Source organism: Notechis scutatus, chromosome 3 (assembly GCF_049901735.1).
Source record: "Notechis scutatus isolate UNSWTSFEM ecotype Mainland chromosome 3, rNotScu1.2, whole genome shotgun sequence".
Classification (NCBI taxonomy): Eukaryota; Metazoa; Chordata; class Lepidosauria; order Squamata; family Elapidae; genus Notechis; species Notechis scutatus.
Genome location: NC_142011.1, coordinates 15,127,669 through 15,152,110, shown reverse-complemented (window position 1 = coordinate 15,152,110; position 24,442 = coordinate 15,127,669). Strand labels below are relative to the sequence as shown.

Here is a 24,442-nt window from a genome sequence, read left to right as displayed (position 1 = left end):
TCAGGTACTATACTCTGAAATGCCATCAATAACACTTAGACTTATATACCACTCCATTAGACAAGTTGTTTTTTTGTTTCGATTTGCATTTCACCAATATAGTAAATACAAATCAGGGTGTTGATATCCATGCTATTCAAATATGATCAAAACATGTATTTTAATAATCGTAATAAATGTAATATGTGGACAGAAAGATAAGGTAGACAGGTTGTCAAAGAAAGTACTAAAGTGGTTTTAGACCATTTTTAAGATTATGATCAGGGAGAGAAAGAGGTCATTTGGCCATATGATTGAAAGAGGCTAAACCCAACTGGATGGCACTTAATAAAAAGGAACAACAACAATAATACAACGTCTTCTTTGCCCTGCCTGATAATAATATAACTCCAAACCCAACTTGCTCTAAGAAAGTAGCACATTAGAATAGAATATTTATTTGTTTGTTTGTTTATTTGTCAAACATGTACAAGATAACAAGTATAAGTATGAACATAAACAAGACAATGGGAGTAAATACTTTATTGTCACTTTGAATGTTCATTAATTGGCATACATTAAAATGAAATTACATTGTATACAGCTCTCAAAGGGTCTCCACCTCTAATATAAACATAAACATGACAAGATAAACACATTAATTAATTAATGCACATACCCACATATATGACATGGAGAAACAAGACAATCTAGTTTGGATGTATACATGTACATAACGAGAGAAACAAATCTTGGCAGTTTAGCAGACGGAGGGCATAGGGAACAAAGTTCTTACAGAATCTGGTAGTCCTACTAGAAATACTAGAAATTATATATAAAAAGCTGGCTGGCTGGGGGATTCTAGGAATTGAAGTCCATAACATCTTCCAGGGATAAGGTTGGAAAACACTGTTCCACAAGGAGCTATGAAGGGTGGTGGGTGTTGTTGTTTTTTTTTTTTTTTTTTGCAAAATTGGCTCTGAAAAGCTTTCCAGCTCTTTAGAGCAGAGGTCCCCAAACTTGGAAACTTTAAAACTTGTGGACTTCAACTCCCAGAATTCTCCAGCCAGGATAGCTGGCTGGAGAATTCTGGGAGTTGAAGTCCACAAGTTTTAAAGTTGCCTAGTTTGGAGACCCTCTGCTTTAGAGCAAAAGTGTCAGAATACTTCAGCTCGCAGAATTAGAGAGGAAAGGCAGACACTGGGGCGAAGCAAGTCGCATTTGGGGCGAGAGCCTTTGCTCCCCTCTCCGGGGGTGGCTTAGTTCGCTCGTGGACCGCCTTCCCAAAAGCTGGGCTTCCCCTGGCAGCGCCCATTCATCAGCGCCCCGCAACGGAGGCTCCCAGGGGGCTCTCCGCGTGCCGTGGGAGGCGCGCCTCTACCCTTTTCGCGTCTCTGCGGCCGTGCGGCTGCCGGAGCGGGAGGCCAGCGGAGCCCATGGAGGAGCCCGAGTATTTCGCGGCCGGCACGGCGGAGTGGGGCGACGACACCGACGGAGGAGCGGTGAGCGAGGCGCGGCCGAGCGGGAGGTGGGGAGGGGAGACCGGAAAGGCCTCGGGGCTCCGCGTCCAACCCGGGAAGCCGCCGCGGGGGTCGCTCTTGCCCTCTCTCTCTCTCTCACACACACACACACGCACACGCACACACAGCCCGGCAGATTTTATCAGAGATCCCCGGCAAGCACGCGTCCCCTTGTGATATCTAGCAGACACTGATGCGATATGCAAAAAAACACACATTTTGTTGCACGGGACAAGTTTCTCGCGCTTCCTTGCAAGTGCAGCCTCGGAATATATTTTGTATAGACATACATGCACGCGCACACACACACACGTATACCATATATTTTGCCTATATGCGTGTATAGCTTATTGCCCATACGTATAGCATATTGTATAGCATATTTTGCATATTGTGCACACGTTCGCCTGCAAACACGCTTATTATATCTGTACGTGTGTGTGTGTGTGTGTGTGTGTTCTTCCAACAAAACATACACGTTTTTTTTCCAGCAGCGAAACCAATGGGGGAAGCTGGATTTGCTTAACAATATTGTGATTGATTGATTGATTTTATTTGTCAAGCAAGTATTAGATAACAGGTATAAGTATAAACATGGTTATGCATACATGAAGTGGATATGAATAAAAAAGAAATAGGACAGGCACGTTGGTGCGCTTATGCACAGACCTCTTAGGAAAGGGGTGAGGTCAATAGTAGACAGTCTAAGGTTAAAGTTTTTGGGGTTGGGGAAGAACCCACAGAGTCAGGTAGAGTATTCCAGACATTGACCACTCTGTTGCTAAACTCATTTATTCATTTAACTGGGCAATTTCCTTTACAGCCCTAGTGCTAAAAGTCATAAAATTGGGCATGACCCACTTAACGACCATCTTGTTTTAGCAACCAAAATTCTGGCCCCAGTTGTGCTGGTAAGGCAAGGGCAATCGGCAGTGTTCTAAGGCAGTGATCCCCAACCTTTTTGACGCCGCGGCCCGGTACCGGCATCAGCTGGGCGCCGCGGCCCGTACCGGCATCAACTGGCGCCGCCATCTTTTTGATGAAAAAGTGCTTCCGGTGACCTCACCGGAAGCACTTTTCATCAAAAGATGGCGGCGTAGCGCTCGGTGAGCTTTTCGGGTAGAAATGGCTTTCTACCCGAAAAGCTCACCGAGCGTTGACGCCGCCATCTTTTTGATGAAAAAGTGCTTCGGTGAGCTTTCACCCGAAAAGCTCACCGGAAGCACTTTTTTACCAAAAAAAGATGGCGGCGCCCAGCAACCAGCGGCCCGGTAAGACTTGTTCCGCGGACCGGTACCGGTCCACGCACCGGCGGTTGGGGACCCCTGTTCTAAGGCATCTTTTCTCACACAAAGCCACACCTTTTTTTCACTGAAGCCAAAAGAAGCGTCTTCTCCTTTAGGAATTATAATTATAGCAAAACCCAAACTGAAGTGGGTGTCCAAAGTCAACTTCCCAAGGAGGGCTTTAAAGTTTGTCTTCTGAGAACGTGTCTCAGAAAGTGGCAGCATGAAAATAAAGTTGATTGATCTTGGGAGGGGAAAAAACAAAAACAAAGCAGGCCAGATTTAGTTGAATACTGTTTGGACTGAGAAATTAAAAGAACAGCAAACCCCTTATGTTGATCAAGAAAACTACTTCCCAGTGACCACATAATCACCAGAGTTGGCTTTTTTTTGTAACCCAAGGAAAAACATTTTAAAACACTCCGAACTTTCTACTACAATTCCTGCCTGGGGGCGGGGGGGTCCAATGAATCATTGTAGGTGGGCCTTATTTTGGCCAGGCTGTTGCAGTGTGTCCTCTGAAAATGTCCAGAAACACAGAGTGTAGAATTTTTTAAAAAGGCATTCATTTCAGATTTGGGTCCTGTGTAAATTCACTTAAATCCGAATCCCACTCCAAGGTTCAGAAGGGACAATCCTAAGCAAACAATAAATAGGGTACGAGGTTTGATTTGGATGGCTGCATGACCACATTTTATGACACTTTTGCCAAAAGTTTGTGTGGCAAATTTTACCTCTGGTTTTTGTCAAAGCCATCTCATAGCAAACAATTGGTTCACGTAATGATTATGGCATTCGTTTAACTGCTTCCACCGAAAAAGGTCATAAAATTGGATTAGTCACATGGGTGACTCATTTTATCATGACTTATGACCGAAACGGACAGGCTCCACTGCGGTTGGGAGTCAACCTCTACTGTTTTGGCCATTTTGACTTCTTACAATCCCACCATAGCATGGAGATGGACAGCCTTTGGTAGGTCATTGATTTAGACTTGTCCACAACTACACATAGATGTTGATACATATCTATGCGGCAAAAGAGTTGATGGATATGTAAGGGTAGGTTGTAGATGGTCGCAGATTGATTGATGCACACACTTCCCAAATCTCAACTAAATGTTGTGGTGAGATGAGTATCCTGCATGCTGATTGGTTGATCTGACTCCCTTTTGGTGCTTTCTTCTGAGCGCCCCCTTAAATCTGCAGATTTATGTGAGTAGAATGTATTGCATAATTGAGAAAGTTGGGCATTTCAATTCCTCTCCAATAATTTCAGCAGCCTAGCAAGGACAAAGTGCTGGAAATCCCAAAGCTAAAACTTGAGACTGCAAGTTGCCCTCATCTACCATGACTTGAGGCATCCTAAGATACAGAAATCTGGCTGCCATTAGCATATTTCTTTAAGACTCTGGAACTCCAGTTATGAAATAGATTCATGCTTAGGCTAATGTTGTTGTCTGTTGCCACATAAAATAAATCCAGAGTGGTGGTGAAAATAATGTTGACAATTTTAACTTCCAACCAGCAGGATGATGAATATGGAGGGGAAGATGATGCTGAGGTCCAGCAGGAATGCCTTCACAAATTTTCCACCCGAGATTACATCATGGAGCCCTCCATTTTTAATACTTTAAAGCGGTAAGTGCATATTAATTCAGGCATTGTGGTTGGAAAGGGGGATTGTGGGGGCACTAACTGGCTGAGGAAGTAGATCTTCTGCCTTGAGATCTGATATATCTGATTTTCTGGGACAGTGTTTCATCCTTGGAGCTTTAAGATGAGTAGACCAACTCCCAGGTTGCTGGCTGGGGAATTCTGGGAGTTGAAGTACACAAATGTTAAAGCTGCCAGGGTTAAGAAATGCTGCTCTAGAAATTTCTTAAATGAGGATTCTGCGTCCTTTCACAGGTACTTCCAAGCAGGTGGTTCTCCAGAGAATGTGATTCAGCTCTTGTCAGAGAATTACACCGCTGTGGCTCAGACAGTGAATCTTTTGGCTGAATGGCTTATTCAAACAGGTAATTTGCTTTGGGGCTGCAGCTTTTTTTTCTACTTAAGAAAGACCCCACAGTCGAAAAAAACAAACCAATCAGTTATAGCATGTCTCAAATGATAAAACATGAGATCAACACATATATTGTCAGTTTTAGCTTCGTATCAGACACTCTAGAAATATTTGTCTGTCCTTTGAGTCTTGTTTAGTGCAGTAACTACCCATCTCTATGATGCAAGATTGTCTGTATATGAATGAGTACAGATAGTCCTTGACTTACAACCATTCATTTATTGATTGTTCAAAGTTACAACAGCACTAAAAAAAGGAGTTACAGCCAGTTCTCACGCTTACCCATCCCCTTTGTTCATGTGATCAAAATTCATGTACTTGGCAACAGGAACGTACTTAATGACAGTTGCACTGTCCCAGGGTCATGGGATCACCATTGGTGACTTTCTAAGCCAGCTTCTGACAAGCAAAGTCAATGGGGGAAGCCCAATTCACTTAATGACCACATGATTAACTTAACAACTACAGTGATGTGCTTAACAAACGTGGCCAAAAAAAAGTCATAAAATGAGGTACGACTCACTTAATATCTGCACTGCTTATCAACATTAATATTGGGCTCAATTGTGGTCATATGTCAAGGACTACCTGTACCTAACATTTGAATATGTGCTACAAAGATGATGTTAGAATTAGTGGTGCTGAGTCAAATTATTTTGAGAATCGACATATTCTAAAGCTGAATTTCATTAAAGGACTATGCTTTTTTGCACCAAAGAATATTGTGAGAATTTTGAAGGTTTTGCTGTGTGAAATCTGTAGTGAGTCTCTCTTACTGCAGGCGCTGAGCCCATTCATGTGCAGGAAACCGTGGAAAACCACTTGAAAAGTTTGCTGATTAAACACTTTGATCCACGTAAAGCGGATTCCATTTTCACAGAGGAGGGAGAGGTAATTTGAAAAGCTTTATTCTGTCAAGTGGGGTAACAGCACAGTCTCTTTCTCTCAAGTTTAGAGAAGAGCATAACTGGAAACTCAGAAACGTTTGTTGTGTTTTGAGCACACCATGTTCTCAAAACACATAGATTTCTCATTTATTTAACTGTTGTTTTATCTTTCAAAACAGATTTTTTTCCCCCAGGACAAAAACATTTCAAATTTACATTTAAATTAAAAATAGCAACTAAAAATACCAAGAAGCAAATGGGATAAGTTTTAAGTAGCAAAAAGTAAAACAGCAGAAATAAGATGAAATATACTGAGTTCTGGATGTTTTCTGAACTGTTCAAAGTGATTCATTCCTGTCCATGGGGTAAAACTGACAGTGAACCTGTACAGCACCATTTCTTTCAAGGCAAGCAGAGCCCCCACCCCCCAAAGAAAAGAAAAAAGAATAACGCGTGAGCAGCTTTCTCAGACTTTTTCATGTCGACATCAGTTGTGCTTTTGCATACAATTGAATAGAAATGCACCTGCCTTTTTCTGTGAGCTGGCAAACCTTGGAAGCTGTTGCATTCAGTACCTTTCTAGTCTGGTTCTTATAGAAAAGATATACACATTGCCATTTGCACCTTATCTACTTCTTTTTCCTTACGTGCAAGTTATCATACCACATGCTTAATCTGCTCTCTGAAATAATCCATGTTTGGGTTTTGCACAGTACTTTGAACCACGTACTCACCAAGTGGGCTGAATTTTGCTGAGTCACAGGTATCCTTGGGAGGGCAAGTGAATGGCACCCTATGTACCTTAGCCATCAAAAAAAGTAATCAGGTTTAAAATTCACCAAGCTTAGTATACTGTGTGACTGTATCTGCTTGGACCTTGATCAAGACATGGCAGCGTATCCCCTGACATGGCCATAAATGGTTTGTAAATACTCTGTAAAGTGAGTAGTAAAGAGTTCTTGAGAGAGGAAGCACTTGTGTCAATTTTGTGTTTTTCTTTGGATACTTTTAAAGCTATTCTAAAAGCAGGGTTGGTTTTCTTGACTGCCCAGTCCATATTGGTCTGTTGTTCTGGTTTTTGACAGACTCCAGCCTGGCTCGAGCAAATGATAGCACACACAACATGGCGAGACCTCTTTTACAAGCTGGCTGAAGCTCATCCAGATTGTCTCATGCTGAACTTCACTGTTAAGGTAAATACAGTTCTTTAATTCAACTAGCAAGCTTGTCAGCTCCCTCCTGTTTTTTCATGCAAATTTCTAAGTACATTGGGGAGGCTAACATTAGGAAGCCAGTTGCATAGTTGGTCTTTTGGGCATTATATTTGCCATGTTTATTGTTGAATAAGTTGCACACAAGATTGCCACATGGGATGTGAGCTTCTCTATTGTCATATTGCAAGAAGTTCTGCATGCACCCATCCATGTATATAAAGATTGCAGAAATTCCTAGGAGCCAAACTATTTCTAGGAGCCAATATATAATATTTGATCTGAAACATGACCTCTGTGGAGTTGGTGGCAGGATCTAGCCAACCATGGTTGCAAAACAGAGTTGGACTGCCAAGAAATTTGTTGAGACTGACTTATACTCAATTTGAATATATCTTTATCTCCTCCTCCTCCTCCTCCTCCTCCTCCTCCTCCTCATCATCATTCTCATTCTACTAATTCTAATTCTTATAATCCTCCTCCTCCTCCTCCTCCTCCTCCTGCTGAACTAGGAAGAAATCAAATGTTCAAGTTTTATTTCTTGATTTTCATCCCCTGGCCTAGGTGCTGAAGTGCTCTCATTTCCCCTTCAGTCCTAGCCCACATACGGAATTAAATAAAATGGTATTTGCGATAGTGAGGAATGAATCCTCTTGGGTTGCAAAACTGCTACCCTCTCAGTTGGAAATCCTCTGGTTGGTTGCAGCTTATCTCCGATGCTGGATACCAAGGGGAGATCACCAGTGTATCAACAGCTTGCCAGCAGTTGGAAGTTTTTTCTCGTGTACTGCGGACATCTCTGGCTACTATCTTAGATGGTGGAGAAGAAAATCTGGAGAAAAATCTACCAGAGTTTGCTGTGAGTTTGCAGCCTTGTCTCCTCTTTGTGTGTGCGTGTGTGTGTTTTTAAGGAAATGTCCAGTTCTTAAAAATACTTGCTGTGGAATCAGGGCAAGGGAATGGTAACATTCTAGGCCTGTGGTTAGATCTGTCCTATGATGTTATAACCAATTCTCTCTTCTTATGCTTGATATTCTCACCTGCAAGCCCTCTACTAAGTTTTGTATTGCATGGGATAGGGGTTTCCATAATTTTTCATGTCCTGGGTTCACATTTTTCTTTTTACTTCTAATCTCTCATGGAACTCACATCAAGTTCTTATAGAATCCTAATATTATATTCAATGGCACAAGGACCAAATCATTCAATATTCACACAGCTCTTCTATCCGTTAATGCAGGGGTGTCCAACCTTGGCAACTTTAAGACTTTGCTGGCTGAGGAATTCTGGGAGTTGAAGTCCACAAGTCTTAAAGTTGCCACGGTTGGACACCCCTGAGTTAATGGAAGGCATTGCAAGAGTGGAGCATTTGATCACATTTCAAAGGAGGTCTGTAATTTTCTAGCCAGCAGGAATTATTCATTCCTCATGCTGGTGAGTGTCCATGTTCTTGAAGCCTCAACCTCCAGCTTCTTCCTCCATCCCATAAGGCAAAGGGGAAATTTCTCAGGCCCTGGGCCTTTTCAGCCTGATTATCTGCCACCTGTTCCATAGCAATATTTCTTTTTTCAATGTCATCGTTCATGTTGGACTTTGTATTTGAAGGCAGAAGCTAAGGTACCAGTTGTATAATACCTTAGCTTCTGAAGTCCAGCAGAGGGACAGGTGAACTGTTAACTTCAAAGCTTTGGACCTACCAAGGAAAGAAGAGAACTACGTAACTCTAAACAATGCTTTGTCTCAAGGACTATTTTTGCCTTTTGTTTTTACTACTTAAAACAGGGGTCCCCAACCACCGGTCCGCGGACCGGGACCGGTCCGTGGAACAAATCCTACCGGGGCGCTGGTTTGCTGGGCGCCGCCATCTTTTGATGAAAAGTGCTTCCGGTGAGCTTTTCCGGTGATCACCAGAAGCACTTTTCAAAAAGCTTTTCGGTGAAAGCCATTTCTCGAAAGCTCACGAAGGTAACTTTTTGATGAAAAGTGCTTCCGATGAGGTCACTGGAAGCACTTTTTCATCAAAAAGATGGCGTACCGGGCCGCGCCATAAAGGTTGGGATACCGGGCCGCGGCATAAGAAAGGTTGGGGATCACTGACTTAAAAGATGGTCAATCTTCAGTGGCTATTATTATTGGTAGAAGGGGGAATGGAATGATAAGTAAATCAGTCTGTTCATCTTTTGGGCAAACCCAAGATTTTTAAAGGTGGGGTTTTTTTTGTGTGTGGGGGGGCTGATATGAAATAGTTAATATTTGGTTAACTATCTTTTTTTACAAAAAGAACACTGTGAACTGTTCAACAGCTTATGTTAAAGCTTTTATGAGTTCCCACCTCAAACTGGCTGGAAACCCTGCCGGATTTTCAGCACTGATAGTTCAAAGAAATTTAGGTTCTGGGCTGTTTTGTGGTGTTTGTGTGTTCTTCTGTAGACAGAAAACTATAACTACCCCCGACACTTTCATGTTTTTGAATGTTCTGTGACAATGTATTTGCAGAAAATGGTGTGCCATGGTGAGCACACATATCTTTTTGCTCAAGCTATAATGTCCATGTTGGCACAAGAAGAACAAGGGGGCTCTGCCGTGCGTAGAATTGCTCAAGAGGTCCAGCGATTCGCTCATGAGAAGTAAGATCTTGCTTCATTTCTTTTCCAATTTAATTTATGGCTCTCCTTGGTTGCATGCCTCAGGATAATTCTAGTCTATAGAAAAGGATGCCTGATTCAATTCTAAGTCTGATCCCCAAATTAAATTTTGCTTGAAAATGGTATCATTAATCCAAAATGTTATGCCAAACACAGCATGTCATCAGAACAACATCAAGTGCACCATGATATCAATATGGCAAATGTCACAGATTGTGTACTTTCAAGGTGACATTGTTTGTGCCTCTGTGTGCACTCTTGCCTGGAAGATCATTAAGTGTACAACATACATTAGAATTGGTAATTTAGAAATACAGCTTTATAAAGCTTTTTCTGAGTTCTAGATTTTTTACTATAAGACTTGCTTGTTCCACATTGTCTTTTCTAATTGGGATTCTGTCCATGTTGTTCGGATATCTAAAACGGTGTTTCTCAACCCATGGCAACCTTAAGGTGTGTATTCAACCCTCAGAACACCCCCATCTAGTATACATTGGCTGGGAAATTCTGGGTTTGAAGTCCAAACTTCTTAAAGTTGCCAAGATTGAGAAACTGTGATCTAGAGACAATCTGCTTAAGGTCTATGAAAGGTAAGAGGGTGTAGACCAGAAGGCAAACCTTAATAGTGATCCCCCCCCTCTCCCCAATTATAAAACCCACCCCCTTGAGAGGTCTATACCTGCCTCCTTTTCTTAGGACTTTTCAAAGAATACAGAAAATGCAGTTTTAGCAGGCTTTTGGCTTGGAAATTGTAGGCAATCATTTATTTGTTTCTGCAAATTTAAATCTCACATTATCCAGTCCCTTAGATTGGGGCAACATATAAAAATGGATGGATGGACAGACAGATGGACGGATGAAGACAGGTTACATACTACATAAATCTAGTCTACTTAATGATGACAGTTGTGAGACCCAAAGCTCATGTGAGCAGTTGAATCTCCTCTTTATTTTGTACATGCATCACCATTGATTCTATTTGGCTCTTAATAACAGTTTTAGGAGATTGCTCATTAGGTCTCCACTATTGTTGGTGGTCTGTTACCTCTTCTTTTGAAGCGTTCCTAAAGCAAGCTTGCTCTGTCTCTTGTTCTTGCTTGATCTCCTGAAGAGGGCATGATGCCAGTCAGATCACCCTAGCGTTGGGCACTGCAGCTTCCTATCCCCGCGCCTGCCAAGCCCTTGGTGCCATGCTGTCGAAAGGAGCTCTGAATCCAGCAGACATCACAGTCCTCTTCAAGATGTTCACAAGCATGGATCCCCCTCCCGTAGAACTGGTTAGTAGCAGCCTCCCTTGGGGGGCATAAAACCTCTAGGCTTCTTCAAAGCTCTCCATCCTCGCTCACTTGTTGAGAAGCAAACGTGATTTAGGTATGGATCAGTGACGGTTTCAAAGTATACGGTAGCTCTCTCAGAGTAGAAATGTTCATTTCTGAAGTTGGTTAGTTTTTCTACTAGTTTCTCAGTCTTAGCAACTTTTAAGATAGATGGACTTTAACTCTCAGAATTCCCTGGCCAACTCTGGTATACTATGCAGCCTGGGGAATTCTGGGTGTTGAAGTGCACCTAACTCTTACAGTTGCCAGTGTTGAGAAATGCGAATCTAAGGAATGATCATTGCCACTGTAATTTGAATTAGAGTCAAAGGAGATGTCTGGGTCATCCTTATTTATGATGCCAAAACCACCCAAGATGCAAGAGGAAATCTGCAGATGTATTCCACTCTCTACTTTTCAAGTCAGGAGTGCAATTCTGCCCTGTTGTGCCAGAGCAGACAAGGTGGTTTTCTTTCCTTGGTCCAGCCCAGTGCTTCAAAGGATCTCTGGCTACCCTAGAGCATTGGCCATCCAGTTTTCTTGGCCTTTTCCTTTCATATATTGCCTGTAATATTTGTGCATGGAAAGACAGCCTCCAACCTACTGGATTTTAGCAGGACCTTCCTCCCTGTGTTGTAGGTATTGAAAAATATACTTATCTGTTGGCACTTATTTTATGGGACGTCCTCTTCATAAGACATCATTCCTGAAGAGCTTTATGAGTCTTTGTTGCCAAGGTTGACTCAGCCTTCCATCCTTCCGAGGTGGGTAAAATGAGGACCCAGATTGTTGGGGGCAAGAGGCTGACTCTGTAAACCGCTTAGAGAGGGCTGTAAAGCACTGTAAAGTGGTATATAAGTCTAAGTGCTATTGTATTGCTAATGGACACCAACATTTATCTTCATCTTGTTTTGTAACAGGATAATGTTACCCCGTTCTGTAGATGCCTCATTTCTCTTGTATTTTGGATGCTTTGGGCAGCTGTTGCATCATTTCTCACAGTTATGACAGTTTGCTGTGTCCCGAGGGATGGTGGTCATGTTATCCCCTTTTGGGACCTTCTGACAAACTCAGTGGGGGAATCCAGATTCACTTAACACCCGTGTTACTAACTTAACAAGTGCAGTTTTCCACTTAACAACTGTGGCAAGAAAGGTCGTAAAACAGAGCAAAATTCATTTAACAAACATCTCACTTAGCAACAGAAATGTTGAGCTCAATTACAGTCATCAGTTGAGGACTACCTGTATTAAGTGATACGGTCATGTGACATCACGCTTCGCTACCATATCGCTTAGTGATAGAAATTCCAGTCCCAATTGTGGTGATAAGTCGAGGACTACCTGTATCTTGGCCTTCACAAACTTTTCGATTTAAGTAGTTTTGTGTTGTTGTTTTTCTTTTGTAGAGTGGGAGCTGATTTGATTTGACTTTATATATTTTTAATGAAGAAATAGTCTTTTAAGTAGTTCCAAAATTCACCTTGGAAATGGAAGTATTTTGAGATGTAATCGGTGCTTTAAAAAAATAATAATCTGGTTTTCCATAAGCCAGTGTTAACGTTTTTTGTTTCATTTCTCTACAGATTAGAGTTCCCGCTTTTTTAGATCTCTTTATGCTGTCACTGTTTAAGCCAGGAGCAAAAATTAATCAGGACCATAAGCACAAATATATCCACATTTTGGCCTATGCAGCTAGCGTGGTGGAAACATGGAAAAAGGTAAACTTGGGATGGCTGAATGATGGTTTAGAAGTAAATTGGTGCTTTGGAACAGGATAATAATTAGATTATTTTATGTGCTTGTATTGTTTAGAATAAAACTGTATGCTTGGCTTCCAGGTTTACAGAAATAGCTTTCATTTTCTTTAAGCAAAAGAGGTCTTTTGACTCAAGTACTTTTAATTCTTCTTTTTTTCTTTTTCTTTTTCTACAAATGCAAAAAAAGCTGAATGGCAGGTGATAATGATAGATGTTTGGGACTTCAACAGGAATGAGAAACTGTGATTTCCCTATCCTTGTTTTCCTAAACTACAATTCCCATCATTTTCACTACTAGGGCTGAAGGTGTACTTATGCTACAGATTCTGCATTCTTGTTTATAGGTGTATTTGTATGTATCCAAGGGATTTTATGGAATTGTGTCATTGGAAGGGACCTAGTCCAACCTTTTTCTATGTCCAGGAAAACCAGTTAAACCGCTAGCCACCCTCTTCTTCCGAACCTTTTGACGGAGAATCCACAATTTCCATAGTCAGACTGTCCCACAAATCCTACCATCAGAAAGATTTTCCATAAATTGAAATGGAATCTAGGTTTTTGAGCTAGATCATAGGTAGTCCAATAAATAGATAACTATGTTTAACAATTTTAAACAAGTGACGTCAATGAAGAAAATCAGATTCACTTAATGATCACATGATTCACTTAACGATGCTGGCAGAAAGGTCATAAAAATAGCATGGCTCACTTAATCACAGCTTTGTTTAGCAACAGTGTCCTAATTGTGGTCGTAAGTGAAGAACTGTCTAGTATCAATGAGTCTTCTACTTACTCAGAAATATATACTTTTAAGAACAATTCATTAAACAGGGCTTTGTGCCAATTCAGGTTTCAACAAGAATGTCCTTGTGTCTCCTATACCTTATTTCAACATTTCTTAGAACAAGAGAGTGAGCATCAATAAAGATGAGCTCAAGTCAACTTCAAAAGCGGTTGAAACAGTTCATAATCTTTGCTGTAATGAAAACAAAGGCGCTTCTGAGCTTGTTGCAGAGCTGAGTACCCTTTATCAGTGCATCAGGTAAACCTCACCTTAAAGCATGGTTTCTTTGCTTAAAAATGCAAAATTCTGTTTGCATTAAACAGAATATTAAGGAAGTATACAATTTCTGCTTAAAATTAAACGGATTTTAAGTCTGTGTTTGTGGAGAGCAGACCTGAGAAATCTGCAGGGTCATCTGGGTAACTATTTCAGAGTCTTGTTGATCTGAGTTTCCGATAAAGGACAATAATAAAGGGAGCAAGTTTCTTACCTTTAGTTTTGTAGAAGAAAATTGATGTGCAACTGGAATAATTCTTGAAAAGGCTGCGGAAGGAAGAGAACTAGGCCCGGGCTTTGACCGATTCTAAATTTGATTCTGGAAAACTATATGCTTAGCAACTGAAAGATCTATACTGGGAATATGTCAGGCAGTAACTAATTGATTAATTAGGTGATGACTTAATTTCCCACAATGCCCCACAGTGGAGACATTTCCTGCTATCAGGTAAACCATGTCCTGGTCCTACAGTATTTCATCTTTTTCTAGTTGGTTTTTAAAGGCTGTTTTTGCACAACTTGACAGCCCTTGTCCCAAAGGTGCTTTGGGCAACCAGACTTTGTTTTTCCTTGAAGACATTTCACGTCTCATCCAAAAAGCTTCCTCAGTTCTCATTGAAGAAGCTTCTTCAGAACTGAAGAACCTCCTTGGATGAGAAGCAAAACGTCTTCAAGAAAAAACAAAGAAAGTCCAGTTGCCTTTTGAAACAAAGTGTCAGGATTCCGGCGATTGCCCTAATTACATCATGAGCCGCGAACCAAGCTTCAAAAGAAACCAAAAGATTTATTAGGAGTAACATGCCCGGCATTAACCTGTATGAAGCCAACTCTGGCATACGTAATTTACAGTCACCTGTGACCCTGTTTCCCCCCTCCCCTCTGGGTGTCTCATAAATCAGATTCTCCAATGAGGCACACCTGCTGGGTGTCATCAATCACGTTTCGTGGGCAGAAGATCCAGTAGCTTAGGTACAATCTTTGTAAGATAAGTGTTGGAATGTACTTCTGGTTTTAAACTGCTGCCTTGCTCCTTCAGACCCCCCCCCCCCCATTTATGGCAACTCTAAAACAGGCATAGGAATGCTTTACAAGTTGACACAAAGCACCTTTGGGACAACCATGACCATCTCCATGGACTCGATAACCCTTGCTTTACTCAGTAAGCCTGTGGCCCATCCAAAAATGTAGCTATAATTTTATCTGACCTTCTGAAGAGAGCCAGTTTGGTCTGGTCATTAAGGTTCCAGTCTAGAAACTATTCTAATCCAGCCTTAGGCGTGAAAGCCAACTGGATGCCTCGGCCAATCACCAGGAGATTGTGACTTCTAGTCCCATTTTAGGCATAAAAGCTGGCTGGGAGACCTTGGGCTAATCATTCTCTCTCAGACCACGATATCAGGCTTGAGGGAGCAAGCCGGTCAGTCAGTTTCTGTCACAAGCAACATTCTGTTGATCTAGATAAAAAGCAGAAGCTGCACCTACAACTAGCAAAACACTAGAAAAAAGAACTAGCTTTCTAAACACAGTTTTAAAGTTTAAGGAATGAGAAGAGGCCAGCCTCTTAACCTATCCTCCTTCCCACCCAGCAGGCTATAGACCTGTTGAAACCTGCTGAAATGCAGTTTATCGGGTTCACACAACACAGCCAGCTACAACTCAACCACATTTTATCCCAGCATATGAATCAAGTGGCTTCTTTTGTAGGCCCTTGCTTTCTGTTTTCTCTTCCTCTAATTTCTCTGGGAGTTTTTTTTTTCCTCTTTTGAGGGAATTGTTTAATATCATTTTGCATTTTATGGTTTTCAGAGTTAAATTGCCAATTTTTAAACTGAATTTTTTAAAAAACACCTTGCACTGATCTGATTGGAAATAAAAAATAACAGGGAACCTTCTGATAATTGTTCTGATAATGTCCAAGGAATAGTAGATTAAAGATGATGTCATAGATATTGGGGGCATTTGCCTCAGTTTGACATGCCTTGCTCTGCTTCCTGCTGTCCTTAGATTTCCTGTTGTAGCCATGGGGGTATTGAAATGGGTTGACTGGACAGTGTCAGAACCCCGATATTTCCAGCTTCAGACAGATCACACTCCGGTACATTTGGCGCTGTTGGACGAGGTGAGGTTTTTGAGCTCTGCTGAGTGACAAGTCAGCCTGGCTTTATCTTTTATATATATATGTTTGCCATGATAAAATTTCCTTGCCGTCCTTTGAAACGGTGTTTCCCTCAGGGACCTGGATGGCCCCAATCTTGGGGCAATTTTGTAAGACTTTGAAGAGATGGGCATTCCCCCAGGCAATGAAGCTGGGAAGCTAATTCATTAACTGTTGGTGAATCGGTTTATTTTATTGTCTATTGACCCTGGTGTATGCTGTGCTTATCATTACTAATATTTTGGATCAGCAGAGTTACAACCATTTGGTTAGCAACTGTTCAAAGTTGCAAAGGACCTGAAAAAAGTGACTTACAACTGGTCATTGCACTTAGGATTGTCACAGCTTTACAACGGTCATGAATTCAAAATTTGGGCATTTGGCAACCGGCATGTATGTACAATGGTTGCAGTGTCCCAGGGTCATGTGATCACTATTTCCAGTTGAAGAGAAGCGAAACCTTTTTCAGGCCACAGTTCTAAAAACAAGTGGGGAAAACACCACAAGTGGAACTACAAATTTTCATTCCCTGTCTGTTAAATAAGTTCCATTTTTTTAAAAGAAATATTTTATTAATTTCCCAAAATTTTAAAAAAACATAAAATAAAACTATATGCACTATTATCCACATCAAGACATCTTTTACATTTCCTTACATTTTTCAATATATGGTTACTTATTCCATTACCATTACATCTTAATCTTGTTACAAATCAATATATTTCATCTTACGTTTCAATCTTCCCCATAATATATATACTTGTTTATATACTTCCTCATTCTTTTCCTAATTGCCATTTTATTTTCTTTTTATTTCTAAACCACTCATACCAGGCATACCAGGCTCTATAATATATTGAATCTTCTTTGTCTTTTAGTTTCAACGTTAGCCTGTCCATCTCTATACAGTCTATTATTTTCTTTATAACCATGCCTTCTCATGTTACCCTTTTCTCCTTCCAAAGTTGCACAAAGTTGCAAAGTTGCGGCTGTTAGTATACGTAATATAATGTACCTATCTTTTTTATTGCATTTTTGTGTTATTATTCCTAATAAAAAAAATTCTGGATTAAATTCAATTTTCTGATTTATAATTTCTTCTAGACATTGTTTGATTGACACACACAATAAGTTCCATTTTTATTACATCAAGGGTTTCAGTTTACAGGCTGTTTATGGAGGAAAATTATATCCCACTGCAATTCATACCCTTTGAAAGGTTCTTTTTAAAAAATTTATAAGTAATCCAGTTTCACTGTATGGGAAAAAAAGTGAGATAAAAGCTATTCTCTTTCACTCTGTGCTTTTAATTCACGGATAATGGTTTTCATACAATCTTTGCAAAAGATTTTTCTGACTTGTACACTAGATTATGCTAATATATTTCACAGTCTCATCCTGTGGCATACATCTGATTAAGGACCAAATTTTTGTATTTGCCAGAGGGCATAAATCCTAGTGGTCATCTACCTTGATTGGTAACATTTCTAAATTTGGGTTCACTGGCAATCGTATATATTCTATATTTTAAGTATTCAGGAGTTCTTAGTAAGGGTAGTCCCCAACTTACAGCAAGAATTGAGCCCAAAATTTATGTAGCTAAGTGAGACAGTTCCTAAATAAATTTTGCCCTATTTCACAACCTTTCGTGCCACAGTTGTTAAATGACTCACTACATTTGTTAAGTTAGTAACACGGTTGCTAAGAGAATCTGGCTTTCCAATTGAATTTGCTTGTCAGGTTGCAAAAGATTATCACATGATCCCGGAACATTGCAACCATCATAAATATGAGCCAGTTGCCAAGCTTTGATCACGTGACCTTGCAGATGCTGCAGTGATCATAAGTGTGAAAAATGGTCATGTCACTTTTTTCAACGCCATTGTAATTCCAAATGGTCATTAAACGAATGGTTGTAAGTCGAGCACTACTACGTATTCTACATTTTAAGGTTTGTGCCTCATAGTTGTCTCATAATCAAGGTTGACTCAGCCTTCCATCCTTCTGAGGTGGGTAAAATGAGAACCCAGATTCTTGGGGGCAAGATGCTGACTCTGTAAACTGCTTTGAGAAGGCTGTAAAACACTGTGAAGTGGTATGTAAGTCTAAGCGCTATTGCTATTGTGCATTAATATAAATGCAGATCTTACCTTTTGCATTTTGCTCTGCAGATCAGCACCTGCCACCAACTGCTTCATCCTCTAGTCTTGCAACTTCTGGTCAAACTGTTTGAGACTGAGCACTCTCAGCTTGATGTCATGGAACAGGTGATGACAACTCAAAAATATGGGATTCTTGACTATTGAGACATCCTGAAGCTGATTAGTTTAGTTTAGTTTATTGTCATTGCACCTCATACAACAAAATCAAACACCATCTTCAATGCACATCATGACCATGAAAATAAACACAAACACACATCCTTCACACTCCACACATTGAACCGAAACCCCTAACATTGCACCAACACTGCACTATACAGCAAAATTCAAAAGAGCTACTGCCCTGGGATAGAAGCTGTTTTTCAGCCTATTTGTCCTTGTTTTTATTATTCTGTACTGTCTGCCAGATGGTAATAATTCAAAAAAAGGGTTCTCAGGATGAGATGGATCTTTGAGAATGTTTTGAACTTTCTTAATGAAGCTGGAGCTCTAAAGCTCTTCCAAAGAGGGGAGAGGGCAACCAATGATCCTCTGGCCAATGACATTAACCCTCTGGAGTGCTTTCCTATCTGCCCCTGTGCAATTGGCAAACCATACAGAGGTGCAGTATGTTAAAATACTCTCTATGGTGGAGCGGTAGAAGGTCACCAGCAGTTTTTCATTCAGTTGTTGTTTTCTGAGAAGACTCAGGTAGTATAATCTCTGCTGGGCCCTTTTGACCAGTGTTGCAATGTGAGCACCCCAGGTCAGGTCCTCTTTTATGGTAACACCAAGAAACTTAAAACTGGCCACTTGCTCCACTCAGTCTCCATTGATAAGCAAGGGCTGGATGTCTGATCTGTTCCTTCTATAGACCACTATAAGCTCCTTGGTCTTATTGGTGTTGAGGACAAAGTTATTGTCTCCACACCACGAAATTAGCTGAAGAGCTGGGGTGGTGCAATGAATAGAATGTAGCATAGCAGGCTAATTCTGCTGACTGCCAGCAGTTCTGAGTTCGATTCTCACCAGCTTAAGATTAACTCATCCTTCTGAGGTTTGTAAAATGAGAACCCAGATTGTTGGGGCCAATATGCTGACTCTGTAAACCATTTACAGAGAGTTGTAAAGCGCTATGAAGCAGTATATAAATCCAATTGCTATTGCTATTATTTTATTAAATTGCTGAAGTGGCTTGCCTGCTTGTAAAATTACCATTCCCAAGGAGAGAAAAGTGTTGGGAATCCTAAAGTTCATACTCTTGAAAGATCCATTACAGAATGGATCTGTAGAAATAATTCAGAATTATTTTTATTTAAGGTTAAAAAAAAATGAAGTCAATCGTATCTGAGAGTCTATACTTAATGTAATTGGTTAGGAAAATCATCATGCATTAAAAAGCCTCTTCTTTTGTATATTGATAAAGAAAGATGCATTCCTGAGTATTGTCTGCAGTTCAGTTAAATACCGAAGATGCTTCAGAGGAAAACTCCATAAATTATATTTCAGTTGAATTTGCTGGTTATGCCCTTCTTTATGTAGTGTTTAAAGAGCCCCAGTTCAAAATTGTATGAAGTCAGAAGGGAGAAACTGTTCTTTGTTCTGTTCTATTTTCTGGTCTATTTTCCTAATAGAAAACTAATAGACTTTTTCGAATAACCTTACTAGGAAAACAAACACTGCAGCTGTTTTCTTTATCAGTAGAGGGCACTGTGACACAGACTTTTCTTGCTCCCTCTACTGATCAAATAAAAAACACGATATGTTTTTTAAATTTGGGGGGAAAGTCACCAGAATAGGTTGAGCCAAAATACTTAGTGGTGGTGGTGATGATTATTATTTGTTTAGCATATGATGAGAACATGACAAAAGAAAAGTAAACATATACACATATTCACAGTAATGATGACAATGCGATATGAATTCACTTGGGTGCTTTCATTGTCCAAAAGTCATCCCTCAATCAACTTCTTGATAGAAAGAATGGGTGTGATAGTTAAAGGGCTACAAGGCTTCTGTTACCCCTTAAAACTCCAAAATCGCTCTATTTAAAAAATCCTCAAAAATTTTACAAACATTTTGGTCCTGGGCACAGTGTATTTGTTTTCACTTATGCCATAAACAGGAGAAAACTATTTTCTTATGGAGCCAAGAAAGTAAATTCCATGATGTAATTCTCCTGGGTAGATTTTAGCTTTTATTTTTTCACCTCTGCTGATGTAAAGCAGGACAGAAATTGCATGGGAATAATATTTTCTCCGGTAACAATAGAAATCGCTATACAATTTCACGGACTTCTCTTTTTTCAGCTGGAGCTTAAAAAGACTCTTCTGGACAGAATGGTCCACTTATTGAGCCGTGGCTACGTCCTGCCAGTGGTGAGCTATATCCGGAAATGCCTGGAGAAGTTGGACACAGATATATCTCTGATCAGATATTTTGTGACTGAGGTCAGTAAATATTTGGATAGTTAGAGTTTTAAAATGCTGTTTAGATGGATTGATTTGCACTGGTGTGGTGAAATGTAATCCAGATTCCCAGGAGGGAGGGGCTGCATCCCAGAGGACCAAGAGACAGTTGCGAAGTTTAGATATGTTTGGTTGGATATGTTTGTATATCTTTAATGATGCAAGCAATTGCTTTTGTTTGGCAAGATTTCTGTTTATAAGTGAGGAACAATAAAAGAAAACTGCCTAAGAACAGGGGTGTCCAACCTTGGGAACTTTAAGACTTGTGAACTTCAACTCCTGGAATTCCCCAGTCAACCATGCTTGCTGGGGAATTCTGGGAGTTGAAGTTACAGGTCTTAAAAGTTGCCAAGGTTGGATATCACTGTCTTAAAAGAACTTCAGACTGTCTTTCTTGGGTTTTGGTATTGCAATAACACTGCCACAAACTGCTTGTGATATAATTGCTGTGCCCTTTGGGTTTGTTGCCATTCTTAAATTTTTCCTGCCCCTTGGGGAATGGGGAGTGAGGGCGGTTGTTGTTTTTTATTGTGAGTTTTGACTTTATTGTGGGAATGAGTGGGCAGCCATATAAGTTCTCCAAATAAGTAAATCAAATGAATTCGGCAAGATGGATGACAGGATCCAAAAACCAAGAAACACACTTATAAAACTAAGAAACACAATGTTATGACCATTGTAAATTTTATTTACTAGTTTGTTTTCCATTCACTATTCCTTTTTGAAATTATCTTCTTGCTTTCTTTTGCGTAGCAATTTATTTTCAAAATGTTTTAAAATAAAATTACTCAGACCCACTCCCAAAAAAGCAACAAGAACAACAATCACAATGAAGCTCACAGTCTTTTGTGCTACCTGATTTCGTAGGTACTGGATGTGATTGCTCCTCCCTACACCTCTGACTTCGTGCAGCTTTTTCTTCCAATTTTGGAAAATGACAGCATTGCAGGAACCATTAAGACAGAAGGTGAACATGACCCAGTGACAGAGTTCATAGGTAAATCTTTCTGGCACTGCATTTTTATTTCAAGTTTGCAACGTGTTTACATCCTTGAACACACACATATCTGAAAGAATTTACCTCAAGAAGATCTGAGCAGAATCCCTCCTCAGATGCTTTTTCAGCACTAAAAAGGCCAGGTGTTTCTATGACTCTCATGTTTTCAGGGTGTTTGGACTGCACAGAACACGTTTCCACAGTAAAAAAAAGTCCAAGATGGGAGCCATGATGCTACAATTAAACTCTGCACATTAAAAAGGGAAGGAGCTTCCATCAAACCTTTGTGGCTTCCATCTTGACTTTTGATTGTGGATATTCCTGAAGATATGTAAGCATCTTGAATTAAGGCTGAGCTGGTAGGAAGAGAAGTGTGTTAGTTTATAGCAATAGCACTTAGACTTATATACCACTTTATAGTGCTTTACAGCCCTCTCTAAGCGGTTTACAGAGTCAGCATATTGCCCCCAACAATCTGGGTCTTCATTTTACCCACCTTGGAAGGATGGAAGGCTGAGTCAACCTGGAGCCTGGTGGGATTTGAACTGCCAAATTGTAGGCAGCTGGCTGCAGAAGTAGGTTGCAGTACTGCACTCTAACCACTGCGCCACAGAGGCTCCCTATGGTCTTGAGATACCATTTTTAATAGTGTGGTCCTACCACCCCTGGGAATCACCCAAGACTGTCAGGAATCCTGGAAATCAGAATCATTTGCCAGCCTACAATACTTAAATCTCATCAAGAGACACAATAGCAACCGTAAATGCATCCATTTTAATTTTGCAGTACATTTATTATAGCTGCCCACTCTAGCAGACATTGGGATATATTATACTGTATGTGACTGTGGACAACTGGGGAATATTTTACAGGAATAGATTAAAGTGTTGAAGAATGCATGCAATCAGACCCTGCTTTCTGCTTGAATCAAAAGATTTCGGCACATAAAATTTTGTTCCAAGTCAACTTGTCTTGTTTGTCTTCTTTAAAGCTCACTGCAAATCGAATTTCATCATGGTCAGCTGAAGAAAGGGGGAAACTCCACATCCAGAAGCCATGGTGACCAGGCCCATTTTTGTGTCACATAAAGAAATTTCAAATGGTTTGCTGATAGTTTTCAGGTTAAGTAGGAACTTAACTCTGAACAATTTTACTTGCGTAGAAAGCAATTACTGGCACAGATTGCATCAATACTTCAAACCTTGGTCCTCTTGAAGAACTCAAAAGTTGGTGTAGTTTGTGTGCTCCATGTATATGACCCAGTGAAGTATGATAGCCGTGATATTCTTAAGAAATTCACTGTTTAGTATATGACTGGTTACTTCTAGAAAGTAGAGCTGACATCTCTCTGTGTTCCAGTCAGTTTTGTAGACTGGAAAAACAGTGTAATAATCTCTCAGACTTGGTCTCATTCTTGACAATCCTATAAACATGTGAAAATATTTATCAGATATGCCCCATCGGAAAACACCCTTTCGCAAACCTTCAACCTGGCCATCCTTACATATGTTGGGTCTACAGAGCCCATCCTTTGGTGGATCCCCAGGCTGGATAAATCTCCTTGCAATGTCTTTATAACATTGTAGCTCGTAAATCAACCATCACGGATGATTGTTGAGAAACAGACCTATGCTTAGCATCTGTTACATTCGAGTTCTGAATCAATTTTTTTAAAAAAGAAAATAATTTGTGCATCACAAATATTTGTTTGTGAACCCTAGCAAAGAAATACAGGTAGTGTGTCAGGGTGTTCTTTTAGGAGAAAATATTACAATATTAACCATTATCAGTAAGTTTCATTACTTTGACAGAAATACATATATTTGTTGTTACATTTCTCTAAATGCATAGCATATACAGTAATGTATAACTTTTTCAGATCTGTCTTCTTGTTACATATCAGATGAGTGAAAAGTATGACAGCTTGTAATTTTTAATAAATTTTCTTTTGGGTAAAAAATGTTGCGCGTGTTGAATGTAGTCTTCACTGTTTCAATTTGCAAATCAAACAAGGACACTGGGAAAAATAACTGAAAAGATTCCATACAGTTTTTAATAAGTTGAATAGAGAAATAGACATCAGTTTTCTTCATACTTATTGGCTGACAAAACGTTGAACTATCATGTTACTGAATTTACTGGGTCTTGTGAACCTAACCAAATGGAAATTATCAGTCATCCAGGTCATAATTGTCTCAGAGGTGTTTTTTCCAAAAGCAACTGGACTGGACTTTTTCTTTTCCTTGAGGAAGAAGAAGACGCTTCACTTTTCATCCAGGAAGTTTCATCTTTTGGGCTGGATGGTGGGGACAGGGGATGGAAGGATTCATTCTGACCATTAATCCTATTTTAGGTATAAAAGGTGGCTGGATAACTGTGCCTGTCCCTCTCAGCTCCAGGAAGAAGATGAAATGCATGTGAGAAATCTCCAGAATAGAGTAGAATAGGAATAGGAATAGAAGCGGAATAGAGCTGGAAGGGACCTTGGAGGTCTTCTAGTCTCAACACCTTGCTCAGGCAGGAAGACCTATATACCATTTCACACAAATGGTTGTCCAATCTCTTCTTAAAAACTTCCAGTGTTGGAGCATTTACAACTTCTGGAGGCAAGCCATTCCATTGATTGTTCTCCCCGTTCTTCTTAGTTCTAGGTTGCTTCTCCCCTTGATTAGTTTCCATCCATTGCTTCTTGTCTTGCCCTCTACCCTTTGAGTAGAGTAGCCAGCTTTTAGGGAGGTATCTAGTGTACCTTGGTGAGAGAAGCAAGTGCTCCATGCTCCTTGGGTGTTATAATTGTGCATGGAAATATTTGGCCAAAATTTGATTGCACTGATGGATATAGTTGGTCCTCAAGTTACAACAATAATGGAGCCTGCCTACTACAGTTCTAAATTGTAACAATTGTGAAATGGGTTGGTCATGTGACTGACCCAATTTTACAAAAAATTTTT

General features: G+C 40.2%; 2 protein-coding genes across 3 annotated transcripts in view; both read left to right on the top strand.

Moving 5' to 3' along the window:
* Positions 1-11,786, top strand: part of STX16 (syntaxin 16) — a 385,173-nt gene extending 373,387 nt beyond the window's left edge. The window contains exon 9 of the transcript XR_015748426.1: positions 11,649-11,786. The gene's annotated coding sequence lies outside the window, so the exon portion shown is untranslated. The remainder of the gene's footprint in view (positions 1-11,648) is intronic.
* NELFCD (negative elongation factor complex member C/D) lies at positions 1,144-23,451 on the top strand. 2 transcript variants are annotated; one of them, XM_026664915.2, is made up of 15 exons: positions 1,144-1,481; positions 4,316-4,425; positions 4,696-4,805; positions 5,634-5,743; positions 6,825-6,932; positions 7,657-7,809; positions 9,447-9,577; positions 10,707-10,872; positions 12,497-12,631; positions 13,573-13,712; positions 15,735-15,849; positions 18,057-18,152; positions 20,336-20,476; positions 21,362-21,491; positions 22,483-23,451. In XM_026664915.2, exons 1-15 carry the CDS (start codon positions 1,416-1,418, stop codon positions 22,515-22,517), a joined length of 1,746 nt encoding a protein of 581 aa, XP_026520700.1. In that variant the 5' UTR covers positions 1,144-1,415; the 3' UTR covers positions 22,518-23,451. The 2 variants fall into 2 exon arrangements, with proteins under 2 accessions (XP_026520700.1, XP_026520699.1); XM_026664914.2 differs by having other exon boundaries at positions 1,354-1,481; positions 4,313-4,425.
* Positions 23,452-24,442: the final 991 nt, after the last annotated feature.

Excerpts from the sequence above, each read along its gene's own strand:
- NELFCD (XM_026664914.2), top strand. The coding sequence starts at position 1,416 with ATGGAGGAGCCCGAGTATTTCGCGGCCGGCACGGCGGAGTGGGGCGAC. Across the intron at positions 6,933-7,656 it reads TGCTGAACTTCACTGTTAAG|CTTATCTCCGATGCTGGATA; the intron begins GTAAATACAGTT and ends GGTTGGTTGCAG. Across the intron at positions 15,850-18,056 it reads ATTTGGCGCTGTTGGACGAG|ATCAGCACCTGCCACCAACT; the intron begins GTGAGGTTTTTG and ends TTTGCTCTGCAG.